The sequence below is a fragment of the Eublepharis macularius genome, chromosome 12, assembly GCF_028583425.1.
Source record: "Eublepharis macularius isolate TG4126 chromosome 12, MPM_Emac_v1.0, whole genome shotgun sequence".
NCBI lineage: Eukaryota > Metazoa > Chordata > Lepidosauria > Squamata > Eublepharidae > Eublepharis > Eublepharis macularius.
In genome coordinates, this window is record NC_072801.1 from 56,370,419 (window position 1) to 56,390,315 (window position 19,897).

General features: G+C 42.7%; 1 protein-coding gene across 1 annotated transcript; it reads right to left on the reverse strand.

The window, feature by feature from the left end:
* Positions 1 to 11,641: 11,641 nt before the first annotated feature.
* LOC129339486 (vomeronasal type-2 receptor 26-like) lies at positions 11,642 to 19,300 on the reverse strand. Its single transcript, XM_054994066.1, has 4 exons — positions 18,464 to 19,300; positions 16,318 to 16,545; positions 13,446 to 13,572; positions 11,642 to 12,549 (listed from the first exon to the last, which is right to left on the reverse strand). Exons 1-4 carry the CDS (start codon positions 19,298 to 19,300, stop codon positions 11,642 to 11,644), a joined length of 2,100 nt encoding a protein of 699 aa, XP_054850041.1.
* Positions 19,301 to 19,897: the final 597 nt, after the last annotated feature.

Genomic DNA, 19,897 nt, shown 5'->3' on the forward strand with positions numbered 1-19,897 from the left:
AGCACAGAAAGAGATGCAACCATGGTGATATTTTAAGAACTTTCAAAGGAACTGTGATAGAGTGGAGTGAAGTTTTGCATGGGATGTTATTTCTGTGAGGATGAGGAAAATGAATCCTAAAAGTTACAGAACCGTGATTCATTGAGCTGCAGTCATCTATAACACAGGAAACAAGCAATTATAATTCCTTACATGAAATCTTCAGATAATGACTGAGAAGGCTGTTCACTGAAATCCTTTGGACTGATATGGAAAATGGTATGTGAAATAATGCTTCCAATGATGAGATCTCCTGACTGATAATATTGGTGAAGAATAGGCTGGGGATACAAGATACCACATTTGCCAGCATGAGCCCCACACACAATGGAATGCTGAAGCACAAGTACCATCACTGCTAATACCCACATCCTGAGTGCAGAACTTCCCTCTGGACATGGGACCCCTTATCTGCATCTGCAGCACTTTGTCTCGAGCTTTCATTCCTTTCGTTTCAGTTTGTGGGTAGGTTGACTTGACATCAGTCCAGGAAGAAAGAAAGTCGCTAGGTCAAGCCTGACCTTAGAGTATAAAATCCACAGGAGCAAAAATAGACTGTCTATAGTATTTTGCCGTTTGTTATGCTGAATATTACGGGAATATATATAGGCTTTTAGTTTCGTTATTGTCCACTGACACAACACAGGGAATATAGCAAGTGACAGAATTACTGTCCTTTTGATAATTATAGGAGAGGTCAACTTAATGTTAGACATTCTCTTTGCCATTTTACACTTGGCTGTCATGTGTCCCCTTTCACTGAAGAGCAGCAACTTTCAATGGGAAAAGACCACTAGCAATTAAAGTCATTGGACTATTGTCAGAGGAAATAAACATCTTCAGACATAGCACTAGTCTCAGGGCTTTTTTTCTGGGAAAAGAGGTGGTGGAACTCAGTGAGTTGCCCTCAGAGAAAATGGTCACATGGCTGGTGGCCCCGCCCCCTGATTTCCAGACAGAGGGGAGTTTAGATTGCTCTCCGTGCCACTGGAGCAGCATGGAGGGCAATCTAAACTCCCCTCTGTCTGGAGATCAAGGGCGGGGCCACCAGCCATGTGACCATTTTCAAGAGGTTCCAGAACTCCATTCCCCCGCATTCCCCCTGAAAAAAAGCCCTGACTAGTCTACTTGATAATATTTTTTCCATATGTGGTGGGGGGGGATCTTTTCTCATGTGCTTCATGCCCCCCTCTCATTGCCTCCATATTCATTGGGAGAACAGAATAGAGCATTGACTTAGCTGTCTTCCTAATCTATTCATATCAAAACTGAATGCTGGGAGCAAAGAAATTGCTAGCAGATGATCAATGTTATTGTGATGTTTTTTTCACATTGACAAAGCAGAGAGATGTGGCTGTATTGAGTCTCAGTGACCAGAAGGTTGCAGACCACAGCTGTGAGTGAGATGTGCATGATGTGTCTAAGTAACCAGGAGGTCCAGCTGCCTGTAACAGATTCTTTACAACCATCATTTCTTGAGGGACTCAACTTCTTGTGGAGAGGAGGACATAAGGAGAAAAGATACAGGCCATTGAGAGAATAGGGCCATCATGGTGAGGCGGGGGGACTCTCTTATGAAAGGAGTCCAATTTGTGCTGCTGTTGCTAGGAAATGGTTCAGATACAGCAGCCTTGGACACATAATAATCATGAGAAAAAATGAGGGCAGAGTAGATAAAAACCAAGTGGAGAAGAAAGACAAAGACCCATATTGTTCTTGTATTTGTTTCCCCAGTTATGATGACAACACAACTCAAGGGGCCATTTTCAGCCAGGGCAGTGGAGTGGGGAAAAGGGAGAGTTACCTCCTTGCTTCCTCATTGCCACATACCCAAATCCAGTACACATTTCCCACAGCTTCATTTTGAGACTGATGTAGGGTTACAAGGTCCCCTTTCCCTCCCAGTGGGAGGGGAGAAACTGGCACTTACCATGATGATCTTCACACATGTGTGCTTTGCATGTGCATGCTCCAGGGTGTGCGATGACATCACTTCAGGAAGTGGTCTTATCGCGCCTGGTAGTGGGCATGCTCTCACCCTTCAGAGGTGCCAATTTTGATCCCTGCGAAGCATGGAAGCATGCCTGCTACTGGGCGTGATGACGTCACTTGAGGAAGTGACATCATTGCAGCTAGCAGAAGCATGCCTGCTGAGTGCTGGCCTGGGAGGTTTTTTGCCTCCCAGCCCCCTTCCTTAAGTCTTCCCCCCACACTGGCCAGGTGAGTGGTGGCAGGGGGCAGAGGCTGGAAGCGGGGAATCACCCAGCCTCACCAGGAGACCTGGCACTCCTATCTACTGGGGTTGCCAGCTTCAGGTTGAGAAAATCCTGGAGATTTGGGGATGAAGCCTGTGGAAGGGTGGGGTAGGGTTGGGGAGGGACCTAATAATGCCGTGTCCACCCTCCAATGCAGCTATTTTCTCCTGGAGAACTAATCTCTGTAGTCTGGAGAACAGTTGGAATTCTTTGAGACCTCCAGGCCTTACCCATAAGCTCGCAAACCTACCTTCTACCCTGGAGGGGTATCTAGGGTTGTCAGGTCTCCCACAGGAGGTTGGAAGAGTGGGGGTGTGAGTGGGCACGGGAATTTACTGCATGCATGTGCTCCCATGCCCATGCGATGATGTCACTTCTGGGTGTGGGAGCATATACACAGCTGTTTGCCAGGACTGCTTGCCAGTGGTGGGCAATAGCTCACCAATCACCATTACTATTGCCAGTGGTGGGCAATAGCTCACCAATCACCAGAAGGGCAAGCAGCTGGGAGTTTGTGGGTACATGGAAGCCTAGGGGGATCCCATCATCTGGAAGTGTCCCCCAAACAACCAGACATTAGGGAAGTAGTAATCTATTTTAATAGCATAAATTTTACTGGAGTAGTACACCAGCATTGCATTACATCACTTCTGGTAAAATAAGGAAATGACTAACTATAGAGCTTTTGTAAAATGCTAGAGAATCCATATGTCACTTCTGGTTTTTACCAGAAATGACATAAGCACACTGGTGTTTCATCAGCATATGATCCATCCCCTTCCTCCCACCAGTGCCTGAGATGCCAACAGGCAAAAAGTTAGTATTCTTAGAGACTTCGCTATGGCAGGAGGCCTGGAATCTGTAGGCCCTTCCTTTCCTAATGCCTCCTATCTTTGGCTTTTAACTTCTTCCTTTTTTGAAACCATGAAGTCATTTCCCCTTCCATTGGTGACTACTGGAGGCCTTATTTTGCTCTTCTTCTTCTTGGTAGTGGAACATTTTTTTCTTTTTCTCTCCCCAAGGTGATATGGAACAGCATGTATTACTGAGACTGGAGGAATTGATGGTCGGCAGAGCTGGGCAGTGCAGGTGGAGTCTGGAACAAAATCCCTTAGAACTGGGGTGGGAAAGGGGAGATGCTGTCAGGCCTTATAATCACTGTGCCTTCCTTTTCAGTTTGCCTTATTTTGCATTTATTTGCCCGAGTTTGTGTTCCCTTGAATTTTCCTTGTTTGGGCTACTCTTCCATTTTCTAAAGGAGACTCTCCTGCTTTTGTAGCTTCCAGCAGCGATCTGTCCATTTAACTTATCAGGAAAGTCACTGCCCTTGAGAACCACTGGCAACCAGAAGCACAGTCCGCCATGTGGCCCCAGGGCTAGCATTGGCACCGGGAGTGCTCAGCTTGGACCTGAGCCACCGTGAGTGTAGGGCACAGCTTACACCCATTGTCATCATGGCAGGAATGTTTCTACCTTATCAAGAGAAAAGGGTGGTTTGGAAGTCGGAGTGCTTCCTGAGGACAGCTCTTTCAGGTAATAATAAAGGGAGAAGGCTGAAAGAGTGTGCGGGGGGGGGGGGAGTGAAAACAAGTCTGTTTTATGCCTGTTGCAGGCATAAATCAACTACTCATTCCGACAGAGAAAGGCCAAAAGTATTAAGATTTGAAAACAGACCTTTTCCCCCTCCCCACCCCCACCCCCAAACTCTTTCAGCCTTCTCCCTTTATGATTATCTTAAAGAGCTGCCCTCAGGAAGCACTCCAACTTCCAGTTCAAATAGTATGAAGATTTCTGGGAAATGTAGTTCTAAACTTGTTCATTTGTATGGAGTTAAGGTTGGGCAAGAAAGAATATCCGTCAAGTCATGGGTTACATCATATCATGACTTGACAGATATTCTTTCTTTCCCAGCCATTTTGTTCCAGTGTTTCAGTTCCTATACAATATAAACTGTTGCCACAGATCTGCTAAAATAAAAACACTCTATTCATCAGTTTCCCCCATTTAGAATATGTTGTGGCAACAGAAGCTATAAACATTTTAGTGGGACATCTGGTTTATGGTGTGAAACAAAAATAAAGCTTCTTCAGAAGCTTCTGGAAAAACAAATGAAGCCTTTTATGGTGACCTGCCTTTCCCCACACCCTGCCACCCACCCTGAATTTCCCTTCACAGGTTTGGGGCTCCCAGGCAGGTCACCACACATCACATGTCAAGCCTCCAATTTAGCAGGCAGGAAGCTCTGACCCAAATCTTCACAGCTTCCTCTCCCACCTCACTCAGATGCTCCACCAGACAGGCATGCTGTTCCCTGTATTAACCTCCTGTCACCCAGCTACTGCTCAAGGCTATTGGGGAAATGGAACTTAGAGGTTATTTTCCCTATATAGGTAGCCTCTGTTTATTTAAACTTGTCCCATTTAAAGTGACCAGAGCATTTGAGGTATGTGTGGGGGATATTTTCCCTCAGTCAACAATTTCAAGCCAGCCACGGTTAAACAAAACAAAAAATAAACTTTACTTACAAAAGTGAATGGGTTTAAACTCATAAATATACTGGGGTTAAACAGAGAATGTTTCACTGTAACGGAACAGGTTTGTAATCAGCCAGCAAATATCTCTGCTACCTTCTCCCAGCAGCATCCAAAACCCCTCTTTCAGCCTTTCACTCTCTCCAATGGACTCCAGCTGTCCCTGGCTCAGCATTCCTCCCCCTCCCATTGGTTGGTTTCTTAGAAGAGGTAGAGCTGGAGCCAGTCCTGTCCATCACACTTGTTTTAAATGTGTGTATTTGAGTTCAGAGAGTCCATGATATGAGGGAGAAATCCAAGGCAGATCTACTCAGAAGAAAGTCCCATTTTATCCAGTGAGGCTACTCCCAGGAAAGTGTTCTTAAGATTTCAGGCTTTGCTCTCATCTTGCTAGGAGACAGAGCAGGAAGGCAGCCAAGATCTTTCAGAGATTATGGTACTGATTTGGTGTTTACTTTGTTTTGATGTCTCAGTGAGATAAGGAAAAGGTTCCAAAAATGAATGAACACCAAGCAGCTGAAATACTATATTAGGCTACCACTGTAAATGCAATCCTAAAGAGAATTACACAAGTCTAAGACCATTGATTTCAATTTGCTTAGACTGGAGTAACTATGTTTAAGATAGTGCCATATGATTTCTAAAGCAACATAATATGTGTTGGAGAGCAACTGTAATAAGGAAGGCCTGAACACTGATTATTTTTAGAGAAGAGGTGCTGAAAAAGAAGCTGGAACATGTACACGTAGACAATTATTCCAAACAAACTTTATTTAGGAGTCCCAACAAATTTTTCTTTTTTTAAACTAAGGATCCATGGGAGATAGCAAGGGAAGATCAGTATAGAAAAGCTACTGACATGTTTTACTTTATAAAAAAATCCTGTGCATGCACAAGCTGCAGTGCACGCTATCCAGGTCTCTTTAATTGTTTTAAGTTTTTTTCTTATTAGTTGTTTCTTGCTGTTTAGCTCAGGCCTCATCAAAATAAGATAACATTTTGGAGAAAAGATACAACACAACAATCCAGCACTGGAAGCTAAGATAGAGAAGATCTCTACAGCGACCATGTACTTTCCCTTAGTGCTCAAGTAAGGTTGGAACAAAGGTTAACCAAACACTGCAAAAGACCAACATGCTGAAGGTGATAAACTTGGCTTCATTGAAACTATCAGGTAGCTTCCTGGCAAGGAAAGCCACAGTGAAGCTGGCAAAAGCAAGAAAGCCCTTGTAGCTCAATACACAATAAAATATGGTTGGTGATGCATCATTACATTCCAACAAAATTTCTTCAACTGCAGAGTGCATGTCAGCATCTGGGAATGGAGGAGAGGTTGCTAACCAGACAGTGCAAAAGCCTGCTTGGGTAAATGAGCATGAAAAAACTATGGAGGTGGCCATCCCCCCACCCCCCACCCCAATGCATTTCCTCATGCTGGATCCAGGCTTGGTGGCTATGAAAGCCAGAACTATAGTGATGGTTTTGGCCAGCACACAAGAAACAGCCACTGAAAAGATAATGGCAAAAGCAGTTTGTCAGAGAAAAGATGTCATGTTGTTAGGTTGCCTAATGAAAAGCAAGGCACAAAGAAAGCAGAGCAGGAGGGAGATGAGGAGAGTGTAGGTGAGGTTCTGGTTGTTAGCTTTGACTATGGGAGTGTGATGATACTTCATAAATGTTCCTAGAACCAGAACTGTGATCAAAGAAAACAAAAGAGAACTGATGGCTAAGCCAAAACCCGAAGGTTCTTCATAGGACAAGAATGTTACTACTTAGCAAATCCTTACATGAGGTCCTCAGACCTTATCTGAATAGGATGTTCATTGAAGAGTACTATCCTGGGGAGGAAGAAGGTCTGAGAAGCAATGCCACCAAACATAAGGGCCGTTTCCACACTACTCACCTTCTGGAATGCTGCAGAACGTTGCGAAAAAAACAAAGAAGATAGCGTCTTCTCGCACGAGTTTTGTGTGACATCACGAAAAACTCGCACAAGAAGACACTATCTTCTGCGTTTTTTTCACAATGTTCCACAGCGTTCCAGATGAAGGTGAGTAGTGTGGAAACGGCCAAGATCTCCCAAGTGAAAATAATTAAGAAAAATAGGTTGTGGATCCTGGATTCCACATTTGGTAATATGAGCCTTGCACACAGAGTGAGGATGTAGCGCCAGAAGCAGTACCACTAATACCCACATCATGAGTATAAGGGCCAAGCTACAAGGGACAAATGACACTTGAATGGCAAGTGTATTTCTCGCTGTTCACTTGTGCTCCACTCAATCCACTTGCCATTCAAATGTCATTCGTCACTTGTAGCTTGGCCCTCAGTCTTCACTTTGGAAAAAGATTACACTAATCGAACATCCAGAGCTGACATTACAGTCTACATAATTATGCTTGCCTTATTTGAATGGCCACTTTCTCTGCCCTGAAACTTGACGCAGAGAGCAGACAGAGTCTTATCTATCTCTAATCCATAACCCCACTTATGCATAGTACAGAGGTATACTTGTATCATCTTCACAATTTTTGTTATAAAGTTTGTTATTGAACTCTGGAATTCCCTAATGGATTTGGCAAGTGGTACAATCAATCACTGTGCTTTTTGTGAGCACTCAAAGAACTCATAATTGTCATGTTCAGAAGTGAAGTACAATTTTTCCATTGACAGGATAGCAATAGCAAGAAAAAACTACTAATAATATTTTTTTAAATGGCCTAGAACCCAAAAACAAACAATTTCCTTTCACCATAGCATTGAGAAAGTGAGACACCTGTTAATGCAGAAGCTTGAATTCATCTAATACAAAATCTTCCTTAAATGAAAAGCCAGAGTCGCACAGCATTTTGAAGAGGGTTGTATATTAGGATATCACTATGGTTAGTCCCATTGGAGAGAGGGGAACTAATCATTCAGTATCTGGTTCAAGTAAACCCATAGGCCAAAATATGACGGCAGTGTGATCTGTAGTGGCAAGGAGAAACCTTGGTTTGATAATAGGGAGCAAACATCTCTGTGTCCATACTGAGAATCTGGATGGGGGTGGGACCAGAGGCCATGCTCTCCTCAATTCTGGATGTCAAAAAGAAACTATTTCAGTCTGTGACATGAACTTCATGCCTTCCCTCTGCCTCCATACCCCTCAGTGTAATGTTTTGCTGAGTTGAGGGGTTGGGTTCACAGTTACAAGACAATAGTGGTATAGATGATAATTGAATGGGGGGGGGGGGAAACAGATAAGGAAGCTTATTCACAGTCCTGATTTCTTGAAAGGTGGAAACAACTGAGACAGCACAATACATGAGCCCAGCAGTGGATACAGTGTTTTATTCAAGCTTTTCACCTTCTTAGCTGTTCTATGTTGTTTAGCTCGGGCCCCAACACAATAATAGATACCTTTGCCGAAAAGATGCAACCCAGTAGCCTAGCACTAGAACCCAAGATACAGAAGATAGAATAACAGTGGAGCTTGGCAGTTTCTCCCCACTCACTGTTTCATAGTGTTTCCTGGTTTACTAGTTATGAAAGCCAAAATCACACTGATGGTTTTTGCTAACAGACAAGAAAGCAGTTAAGAAGATAAGAGACAGATTGACTTATCAGGCTGGCCAATGAATAGCAAAGCACAAAGAAAGCAGAGGAGGAAGGAGATGAGAAGAACATAGGTGAGGAGGATCCAGTTGTTAACTTTCATGATGGGCATGTTGTGGTGCTTCATCAATGTCACTAGTACCAGAGATATGATTAAAGAACTCGTAAGATCCCCAGAGGCTAAACTGACACCTAAAATGGGAATGCCAACAGGCAATAGGACAGACCAACTGATAATGGGGGATAGGGAAACAAAGATGCAGGAGCAGGTCTGGAAATGTAGAGGGTCAAATCCAGGAAGGGAAATAGAAAGAAGAAAAAAGTATACTCTGTTTGCCTTGACAAAGACATCAGCAATTTCATGCTTGCAATAACAGAATAAGGTTTGGAAACAGAACCAACAACAAGAATGAAGGGCTTAGCATGCCCTTCTTATACATCTGGATTTAACTGGGTGCAAATAGGGGAAGCACTGCAACTGGCTGGTGCAGAACTAGGATCCACAATGGTATTGAGCCAGAAGTGCAGGATCCAGCTGCCCATTGGTGAAAGTTGGATTGTTCTGTCATTAGTACAGGATCAAAAACCCAACTGATGTGAGTGAGGGTCAGGATTAGAGATGGGCACGAACAGGAAAAAAATTAACATGATGTTCATTGTCATCCACAAACAGGGACTCACAAACAACCACAAACATGTCCCTGTTCATGAACATGTTTTTGGTTGGCTGTTCATGGAGGCCAGCAGGCTCTCCTCCAGCCATCATCCAAGTTTGGTGAAGATCCCTACTACACCACTCCCAGAAATCTGACCCGAGCAGGCACCAGGAAAGGTACCAATAATAAATAATAGCTTGGCCCCAGAGACTGCTAGCAGCCCTGGAACCTGAGGGTGGGTAGATCCCTACTGCACCACTCCCAGAAACCTTACCTGAGCAGACAGAAGGAAAGGTACCAATAATAAATAATAGCTTGGCCCAGAGCCTGGCAGCAGCTCTGGAACTTGAAGGAGTAGATCCCTATCCCACCACACACAAGAAAATTCAAGCTCCAATGCACTTTCTCTATCTAAATGCCAACAGCAACTGTCTCTCCCTCTCCACTCTCTGCAAACTAAGCCAGAGCTGGGAGCCCCCTTCCCCACTGCTCTTTGCTCCCTTGTTGTAACAAATTTGGAGCTCCACACTTGAAAGGAAGACCTGCCTATCAAGTTAAATTGGGCTTAGATTGAGGTTTCCAGGGCAACAACAGGAGTTCAGGCAGAGTTCAGACAATCCCTGCCTAAATTGCCAAGGGAATTGATTGCAGGTGCCAGACTGTCTGGCTTGATGAACAGCAACGAACAGCAACTCGAGGCTTGCAACAGCCACCTGTTTGTTTAGAATGGGGCCTCACGAACAGCTTGTTCGTGAACAGCAGATTGGGCTGTCCGTGGCTTTTTTTGCTGTTTGTGCCCACCTCTAGTCAGGATCCGGGCTGTCACTGGATAGTTCAAAATTGCTGTTATAAGAGGGATGCAGTTGAATGGTAGCAGGTGATGTAATAGGTATCAGGGATACATCCAGTGGCAGAAGATTGAATCAGCCTGTTGTGTGGTGTACCCAAACATGTTGGCAATGGCCAGGGAATGTGTTAATGGTCTTCCTGGTTTCCTTAAATACATTTCCAGAGGAATACTTTATGAAAGTGATTCTGAGAGGAAGGCTTATTACCATCATAGAATCATAGAATCATAGAGTTGGAAGGGGCCATACAGACCATCTAGTCCAACCCCCTGCCCAGTGCAGGATCAGCCTAAAGCATCTCTGACAAGTATTCATCCAGCCTCTTCTTGAAAACTGCCAGTGAGGGGGAGCTCACCACCTCCCTAGGCAGCTGATTCCACTTTTGAACTACTCTGACGGTGAAAAAGTTTTTCCTAATATCCAGTCGGTACCTTTGTGCATGTAGTTTTAGCCCATTGCTTCGCGTCCTACCCTCTGCTGCCAACTGGAACAGCTCCCTGCCCTCCTCCAAATGACAGCCTTTCAAATATTTAAAGAGAGCAATCATGTCCCCCCTCAACCTCCTCTTCTCCAAACTAAACATTCCCAAGGCCCTCAGCCTTTCCTCGTTGGGCTCAGTCTCCAGACCCCTGATCATCCTTGTCGCTCTCATCTGCACCCTCTCGATTTTGTCCACATCCTTTTTGAAGTGAGGCCTCCAGAACTGCACACAATACTCCAGGTGTGGCCTGACCAAGGCAGTATAGAGAGGGGCTATGACCTCCTGCGATTTCGATGCTATGGCCCCTTTGATACAACCCAGGATTGAATTAGCCTGGATTAGCCTGAATTAGCCTGCAATACTTGGGTTGATATTTATGGACAGACTGTGAGGAATTTTGGAGAGCTACACAAAAGAGACTTGATTTATATTCCCCTGAAGGACTCAGGCTGCCAAGCTACTTCCATCAGGAAACACCTTAGGAAACGCATGCCTTCTCCAAAAGACTCCAATGTGATAACAAAAGAGTGCTAAATACATAATGACTCTGAACTCAGAGGACCTTGAAGGGTGCACATGTGTGAGGGAAGGGCAATGAGGGCATCTGATTTTAAACCCTCTATGTAATGGCTCTCTAATTTCACAAATTTAACTATATGCACTTGCTAGGTTTTTAAAAATTATTGTTTTACTTCATTTATACCCAACAGGGGCACAAATTTATACCCAACAGGGGCACAAATTGGCTTATATCATTTGCCTCTCCTCTGTTATTTTCCTCACAACAATCCTGTAAGGTATGTTAGGCTGAAAATTTGAGACTGGCCCAAGGACACCCAGCACACTTTCATGGTAGAACAAGAAATCTAACCTGGGTCACCGAGATCCTAATCTGTTACTCCAACCACTACACCACACTGGCTCTAGTTGTGATGTATTAAATGAGATGTTTTGTAAATGCAGAGAATCTCAAGGTCTCCAGGGTCTCAGGTTGTACAGAAAACATGTAAACTTACAAATGTTGGCTAATAGGTGTTGATAGAATTTCCTACCCAGACTCCAAAGCAACTGGTTAATGCTACATAGATCGAAGCAAGGGTGGATACAGAAATGTGGGAAAGCAAGTATTTTACTTCCCACCGGCTTGCTTCCACAAGAATGATACTGCTGGCTTGCCTCTTGCTTGCCAAGATGGTATGTAAACCAACTAACTGAGTTTTGGAAGCACAGGCAGCATTCATATGCAGGCTTTTCTGCTTATTAGCTGTTCCTTGATGTTCAGTTCAGGTCTCAATACAATTATATATAATTTAGGGATAAAGATGCAACCCAGTAACCCAGCACTAGATGCTAAGATAGAGAAGATCTCCACAGCTACCATGTATTTCCCTCTGGTGCTCAGGTAGGTTGGAACAAAAGATATCCAAACACTACAAAAGACCAACATGCTGAAGGTGATAAATTTGGCTTCGTTAAAACTGTCAGGCAATTTCCTGGCAAGAAAAGCTACATTGAAGCTAACAATGGCCAAGAAACCCATATAGCCTAGGACACAATAAAAGATGGTTGGTGATGCCTCATTACATTCCAGTATAATTTCTTCAGTCGCTGAATAGATATCAGTATCTGGGAATGGGGGAGAAGTTACCAGCCACACTGTACAAATACCTGCTTGAGTAAGGGAGCAAGAAAGAACAATGGAGGTGGCCAATCTTTTCCCCACCCACTTTCTCATTCTGCTTCCTGGTGTGGTCGCCATGAAAGCCAGAACCACTGTGATGGTTTTTGCCAGTAGAGAAGAAATCACAATTGAGAAGATGATGCCAAAGGAGGTTTGTCGGAGCAGACACATCACGTGCTCTGGTTGACCAATGAATAGCAAAGCACAAAGAAAGCAGAACAAGAGGGAGACGAGAAGAGTATAAGTGAGTCTCCGGTTGTTGGCTTTGACGATAGGGGTGTTGTGGTGCTTCACAAATGTCACTAATACCAGAACTGTGATGAAAGAAAATGAAAGAGCACCAAAGGCTAAACTGAAACCTAAATTTTCTTGATAAGATAGGAAGCTTACAACTTTTTGAAAGCACAAATCCTGGTCCTTGTTAGGATAACAGTTGTCTGGGCATTGAAAGCAGTCGACCATATCTGAAAAGGGAAAAATTCTGTTTCCATCAAACAAAAGCACCTTTTTGTAAAACTTCTTGATAACCTGCTTTAGTAACAAAGTTATTTACTATAGTTATTTATGCCCCAATTATGCTATAAATGTTCCCTTCATACAGAGAATTCTGCAATAATATTCTAGGATGTTAATACTGTGAATGACGGGTTCTGCTCCTGATGAACTCTGCTTCTCTATCACTCTCTGAGCTTGTGATAGCTAACAATTGTTTGAATACTGCATAAGGAGTTCTGCTTCCTGCTCAAAGAGTTGCAGCAATACCAGATGAAGAGTGGTCATCTTTTGTTGGCAAGCTGTAGGCAAGATTAGATTTATAACAAACTCCTCTACAGGGACCCAAATCAGCGTACATTGTTTTCCTAGCCTCCATTCCTCCTTACAACAACCCTGTGAGGGAGATGTAACTGAGAGGATGACAGGCCCAACCTTTCGTAGCGCAGTTGGGATTTGAGCTTAGATTTCCTTGATCCTGGTTCAACATTGAAACGACTCCTCCACACAAGCTCTGATAGATCAGAGAAGTTGATCATTCCTCTTTGTTTTACCACCGAGGGGCTATTTTCCACCATCTTTTTCTGTACTGCCTGCCCTTGCTGGCTTCTCATGAGTAAACTTTTGCTTCCATTGCAAATACCTCAGGGATGTTTGGTAGCTAATCTATGCCAGGATGGTCCAGTTCCCTTCATTTTTAGGACTGCAATTTCCACCATCATCCTGAAGCTGGTGGAGCAAGCAGGGACAGAACCCCTAATATTGGATTTAAAAAGGTATTATGCGATTCAGTGTCAAGATGTGCACGGTTAGTTGATGCATATTCCTCTAGATTACATAGTATCTTTGGATCATGAGGTACACTTACCTTCTTTGTCTGATATTTTCCCTTCTGGACATTTGATGCAATCATAGCAGCAGAATGGCTCCCCCTCCTTCCTATTCTTGCTATAGCCAGGAGTGCATTTGTCATTACATACAGAAAGAGGCTGTACCTTATCCACCAACAAAGAAGGAGAATCTCAATAGACAAACAAATGGGCTCAGAATCCTTTCATGTCAAGCATGGTATGCTAGAGGTAGAGGAATTTCTAAAATTTCTTGTTTTGATTTGAAACATGTTGCTTTGAAAGACCACTCTCAAGCCAAAGAATCCAGACTCAGTTAGGCTTGGATTGAATAGAGACTATGAATGGTTATCTCATTATCAGAAGGAGCTGATTTCATTATCAGAAGCAAACTGATCCCATTATCAGAAGCTACTGATTGCATCTACTCCCCCCTCCCCTTCTCCACCTATATATCTGGCCAGTTTCTTTTTACCCTCTATGCATCTGATGAAGAGAACTGTGATTCTCGAAAGCTTATGCTACGGTAAAGTTGGTTAGTCTTAAAGGTGCTACTGGACTCTTTTCTATTTAACCCAAAGAATGGCTCTTCCACCATCCAATATGATTCACAGCTTGAGAGAAAGATATTTTTACTCTGTTTTAACACTAAATGGTCTTTTGTTATATTGTATTCGGGTTGTTTTTTTTTACATTCCTTCATTGTTCCTTTCTGCCGTTACTTTGTGTGTGGGTCTCCTGCTGAGGGTTTCTTTTGGGGAATAAGAGCCAATAACCAATAAAGGTGATTCTTTTGCTTTCACTAAGTATTTACACTGCAGAAAGCCCAACCCATGCAGATATGCCAGCAACAGCACCACATTGATCCATGTGACCTCATGGGGAAGTGCAAACCAAAATGTTTGATATGTGGGCCAATCAATCCGCATGGATGGTCCATTCCAAGTGATTGTGTTGATGGTGTAGGACTGAAGCTGTGCCTGGTGACGATCCTCACAGAACCTGGGTATTCTGTGCCTGTGCATTTCTACTTTGCTATACCTTTTGCTGCAGACCTTGTATATATGTATAAGAACCAGGGACCTCTGAATTCCACATCAGACCCCTTAGGCAGTAGGAAGATGCCCATTATTTTTATTTCTGAGAATTTTCAGTCTCCAAGTTCTCTGAGGTTGTACCCACATGCAACTAGAAACAGACTTAAGTATAGTATCTTTTAGTTTTTTAATACAAAGTTACAGAGAGTGTTACTGAGCATAAAGCACTCTATTTCAGGCAACAGACAAGGAAACAAATAACCCTTTCTATTGCTAGCTAACAGCTATCTGTCAAAAAACCCTTGGAGCTTGCTACCTATGCTTCTTGGATGTAGCTTCTTAGCTGGTAGGTTCTCACCATTATGTTTAACAAAAGGAGTCCATTTCCATGCCATGCAGCATTAGACATAGTTGATGATCAAAGGCATCTCTCTCACATGATGGTAAAGATATGATGGTAAGAAAGGAGAGGTGTGCATGCTAGGCAGCCATCTTTTCAGGCCTGCCAGCATCACCCTGTTGACCAAGAACCAAACAGGGCTCACTTGCTTAATTGGAGTTGCTAGCCATGTGAAACTGGGGAGTGACGATAGGAGCTGTGAGAGGCAGTCCCCAAAGGCCAAATTTCTTGGTAACTGGCCTTCAGGTGTTCCAAATTAGCAAGCCAGAACATTTTTCTAACTCTGCCGGAACCATGCTTGCAACAACTTACAGCCTGAACCAAACTACAGTGACTTTTGACAGGAATACACCACCTGAGTGAACATGTTTCTTAAAATATGGCTTGTATTGGGGAGATGACAGGAATGCCATTTACAATGGTGTAGTTGTGTGTTCTCTTGTTGATGTCCCAGTGTGCAAATCCTTCTTGCTTGGCCAAAGACTGTTGCTTCTTAATCCTGCACACCCACCCCAAGACCTGAACCCCTGTGCAGGAGAGCCCATGGGCATTCAACCATGGGTTTCTATGCCCGATGAGTTGCAGCAGAGGCATGTAGGTGGCAGGTAAAAGGGAACAAACATAATAACAGCAGGGGACTCAAACCTATCTCTATGCAGTCATTCTTTCAGGACAAGGGGAGGGGCTAGTTATAGGGACATGGCTATGCTGGCATGTGCTGGTTGATTACCTCGATCTTTGCCTGTCTTGGACATGTCATGGCACATTGTGCTGTGTGATTGGTGAGTGTTGTTGAGTTGCTACCAATTCCAGTACAACTTCTGTGATCTACACTCTTTAGAGTGTATGTGTGTGTGGGGGGGTATGTTTATTTCTTCTCTGTTAAGTGACTATAGGTTACCTACTAGTGTTCTCTGTGCTGGATGGCTCTGTTAGTCAGCTATAAGGTAGTCAGCTGTAGGTAAGGGTTTTGGCAATGAATACCCCTCCACTCCCACATAAAGTCTAACCAACCATAACAGGATTTGATTCTTGTGGCTCCTTAGAGACCAACAAGATTTTCAGAGTGTAAGCTTTTGAGAGTCAGATTCTTCAGGTGTTTGAAGAAGGGAACTCTAATTCTCAAAAGCTTATACTCTGAAAATATTGTTGGTTTCTAAGATGCCACAGGAATAAAATCATTTTGTTCTACTGAAGACCAACATGGTTACCCACCGAAAACTATCCAAGTGTTCCATTGCTCATAATAATTGCAACTTGGCCATAAAGCACACCATTTCTTTTCTTGAACACATTGTGAAAGAAACACAGATTCCCCCCTATCTTCTATAATGCAGCCTTTCATTTATGAGGAGAGTCTTATCTTCCACAGATTTTGATATCTTTTCAGTTATTCGGTGAGGCACATTTCAAATGACAATCTCACTCAGAATGGATACCATATTCAAGTCCTACCTGGTTACACCCTTTGTGCCATACAATGGCTTCCTCGTTGATGGTGAGTGCTTGATCTGGAAGGGTCGGGGGAGCTATCTTGCCAATTTTCACTCTAACAAAAGATTGGTTTGGAAATATGACCCAGTTGATAATATCAAATCCTGCTTTTAATTCCCCGTTCTCATCAAAGGAAATCTCCTCTCCAGCACTGTTGTTAAACGAGACACACTTCAGAAACTGATGGAGCTACATGGCAAAGGAAAAGTGTTGTTTTATTTAAAAGGGAAAACAACAAGATGTATGTTCTTGATGGGTAAGGTATACTGTTCATTTTACCACAGACATTAAAAACAATTCAGCCTTCTCTGACCATTGGGTATTAATGCCCAATTGTTTTGCAAGTCTCATGTGAAGTTCCCACAAATGTGCTGAAAATATAATGATTGTTAACAAATATTTGCAAAGAAGTTATCAGTTACAGACTGTGCATAGTTTGTATTATCAGAGATCCATGCAGATGATAATATAATGGAGTGGACCATACTCTTATTCTACACTCAGCTTATAAAATCTTGTTTATCCATTTATTCATTAAAGTATGTATACCTCAACTCTTCTTTTTGGCTCAGGTTTGAAGCTTTCTTCCAATCTTCAAAGATTGGAAGAAGATCCACCTGAAAACCAGTCTGAAAGACAAAGGTTCATGAAATTAGATTCTCAGGCTAGAATGATCATATTGAATGCTGTAGGAGGTGATAAAAGCCCTTTAATAATAAGCTCTGATACAGCTAAAGTTTGATGGATGGTGTTAGAGAATACAGTAAAAAATCTGATAAAAGAATTCAGTTTCTCAGGATGAAATTATATAGCACAAGGCTCCCAGAACACAAGAGATGTAGAGGACCACTTAAAAGGGATTAAGGAGATTGTGGGTCAATTAAAATCAGCAGGAGTCAAAGTTAGTGACTCAGAGATTAATGCAACTATCTTATGCAGTTTCCTGCCCTCCTATGCAAATCTGATTTAAGTCCTAGTGGCTAAAGATAAAATTGATGTCTCTTATACTCTCAACTTTCTAAGAGATGAAGTCATTAAAAGATCTCTTGAAGAGGCAGAAGGGAGGATGAGTGTGCTAAAAGTAAATGATAGACCAGGAGAGATCACTTGTGATTTCTGCTGGAAGGTGGGGCATCTTGCCAGACACTGCAGGTGAGCCAAAGACAAAGAGAAGGGACCACAAGGTCGTTTTGAATATGAAACCAGCAGGAGACATTTCAATGCATGTGATAACAAGGGGAGATTGAGAGACTTTGCTTGCATGATATCAAATAATGATTTTAACATAAGTCTCTGCATGTTGCCAAGTGTCTAGAGGTTGCCAAGTGTCTAGAAATGGGGGTTTAGCTAAGTTTAAAAAGGGAACTCTGTGAAGAAACTTTGTTACTGTGACCCAATGAGAAAACAAAACACCTCTCACTAATAATGACAAAGATCTAAGCTGCAAGAAAACTATTTTGCTTTTTACTTTTAAAGAATTCTGTTCTACCAACAACTTCACCTCAGCGCTTTCTTTCCCTGACTACCTATATTCCACCCCTTCCTGTTCAATACAGTTTCTGTTTCTTTTGAGAGTTATTCAGCCTCCATCGCCATCTCATTAACAGACAGAAGACAGCTCCTTCTCTTCCTCCTATCAAGTCCTGGGCAGGGCTAAAAAGCTGAAAATATAACCGCTTATCACGTGAGACAAAAAGAACTTTAAACTATAAACAGAGACATGCTACTTGAGGCTACTCAGCCACAGAGAGCAAACTTTAATTTTGGTGGGAAAATCTGCATCATAGTGGGGGAGTGAAGGGGGGAATTACCTTGATTTGCTGCAAGCTAGATACATGGCTAATAAATAAATAAATAAATGCACAAAAGTTTGGTAAGGAACTCATTTTTCTACAGTAACAATACTCTTGCTACAATACTCTGTCAAGACCATTTTATATGCTGCTTGCCATAGTCTGGACACCATTACAGAAATAAATACGAATCCCATCATTATTATAAAATAATACTTCTGGCTCTGTTACAATGACACTGATTCTTCAGTATCTCCCTAAAAGTGTCAATAATATACAAACCAACAGTAAGGTCAGAGGAGTCCTGCAATTACCTGCCAGGGCTGCAGATACGGAAGGTTCCTTATCTCTCCTGAAATCATTGTTTTGCTTTTGGATTTGAACTGATACATGGCATGTAGAGCATGGGCCACAGCATAGACAGCATTGTAGATGTTGTAGCTATATCCAGTCATTCTCATTTCAAAAAAAGGCCCTGGGAGGCTCTCCATCCTCTCTTCTCCTGTGCAAATGTCCCCACCCTCCTCACCCAGAACTGTGTTTGGAAACATACAATTGAAAGCATGTGCCCAGAAGCCCTTAATAAAACCATCTTCTTTAGCTTTGAAAGGGGTTCTGCTCTGAACAAATCCTTCAAACTCTTGCAGCTCACTGGAATGAATTGCAAAGGATAAGACCCCATGGATGAATTGTATATCCAAACTTCTCTGGTACTCAGATAATGTAAAATCTATCTGGGCTGTCAGAATCCATACCTTACATTTTGGCTTTTGGACTATTTCTTCCATTTCTGATACTTGAAGCAAGCTTCTCAAAATTATCATTGAACCGGCTTCTCCATAGAATATTATTGCATTGGCTGTGCTGTTTATGACTTTATTATATGTTTCATCAATCCATTTTAGTATATCTTCAAAAGCACCTTCCAACTTTAAGTCTGGATATACCCGTTCGAAGGCAAGGCAGATCCCACTCTGAGAAAATGCTAGACGCATTTCTTGCACAAATCTTTCTGCATTTTCATTATTGTCAGCCATAAACCCAATCCACATCCAGTTCATATGAAGAAGCAACTGGACTATCCCCAGGTACTGGAGGGCTTCCTTTGGGACCATCCCATAGATGGAAAATTCATGTGCTTTATCAGCCATCCCTGAAGCAAATCCATAAACAAGCTAAAAGTTTATTTAGAAAGAGATAAGAAGACAGGTTTTCTAAACAAGGTGGCTTACAAAGCAGATGTAAAGTATACCTCAAGCTTTATGTGTGCAAAGGCATGCTATGGCGTATCTCTTAAAGAATACTGGTTGTTATAAAATACTAGGTGCTTTGGGAATTGGAACCTCTACATTCAGATGCAGTAAATCTGAATCCTGATGCTAAGAAACAACACGGTGGAAAGGCCTTGGCCTCCATATCTTGGTTGCTGATGCTTCAGGCAACTGGTTGGTTGACCAGCTGTTCCATCCTAAGCAGAGTTGCACTCTTGGAATCAATGGGCTTAGACGGGTGCAACTCTGCTTAGACCACAAATGAACCACTTTCTGCTGACCACCTTTTATGTTCTTATGGTCAGTAAGTGTTATGTTGAGTGATTCCGCACACGTTGGATAATGCACTTCCAATCCTCTTTATAGATCATTTGGAATGGATTTTTGTGTGTGCGGAACAAAAAATCCACCTCAAACTATTGATAAAGTGCATTGAAAGTGCATTATCCAACATGTGCGGAATCAGCCATTAATCCT

Coding starts and splice junctions, on each gene's coding strand:
- LOC129339486 (XM_054994066.1), bottom strand. CDS start 19,300: ATGGCTGATAAAGCACATGAATTTTCCATCTATGGGATGGTCCCAAAG. Junction 16,546..18,463: donor CGTATCTGCAGCCCTGGCAG/GTAATTGCAGGA, acceptor TTTGCCATGTAG/CTCCATCAGTTTCTGAAGTG. Junction 12,550..13,445: donor GAAAATATCAGACAAAGAAG/GTAAGTGTACCT, acceptor TTCCCTTTTCAG/ATATGGTCGACTGCTTTCAA.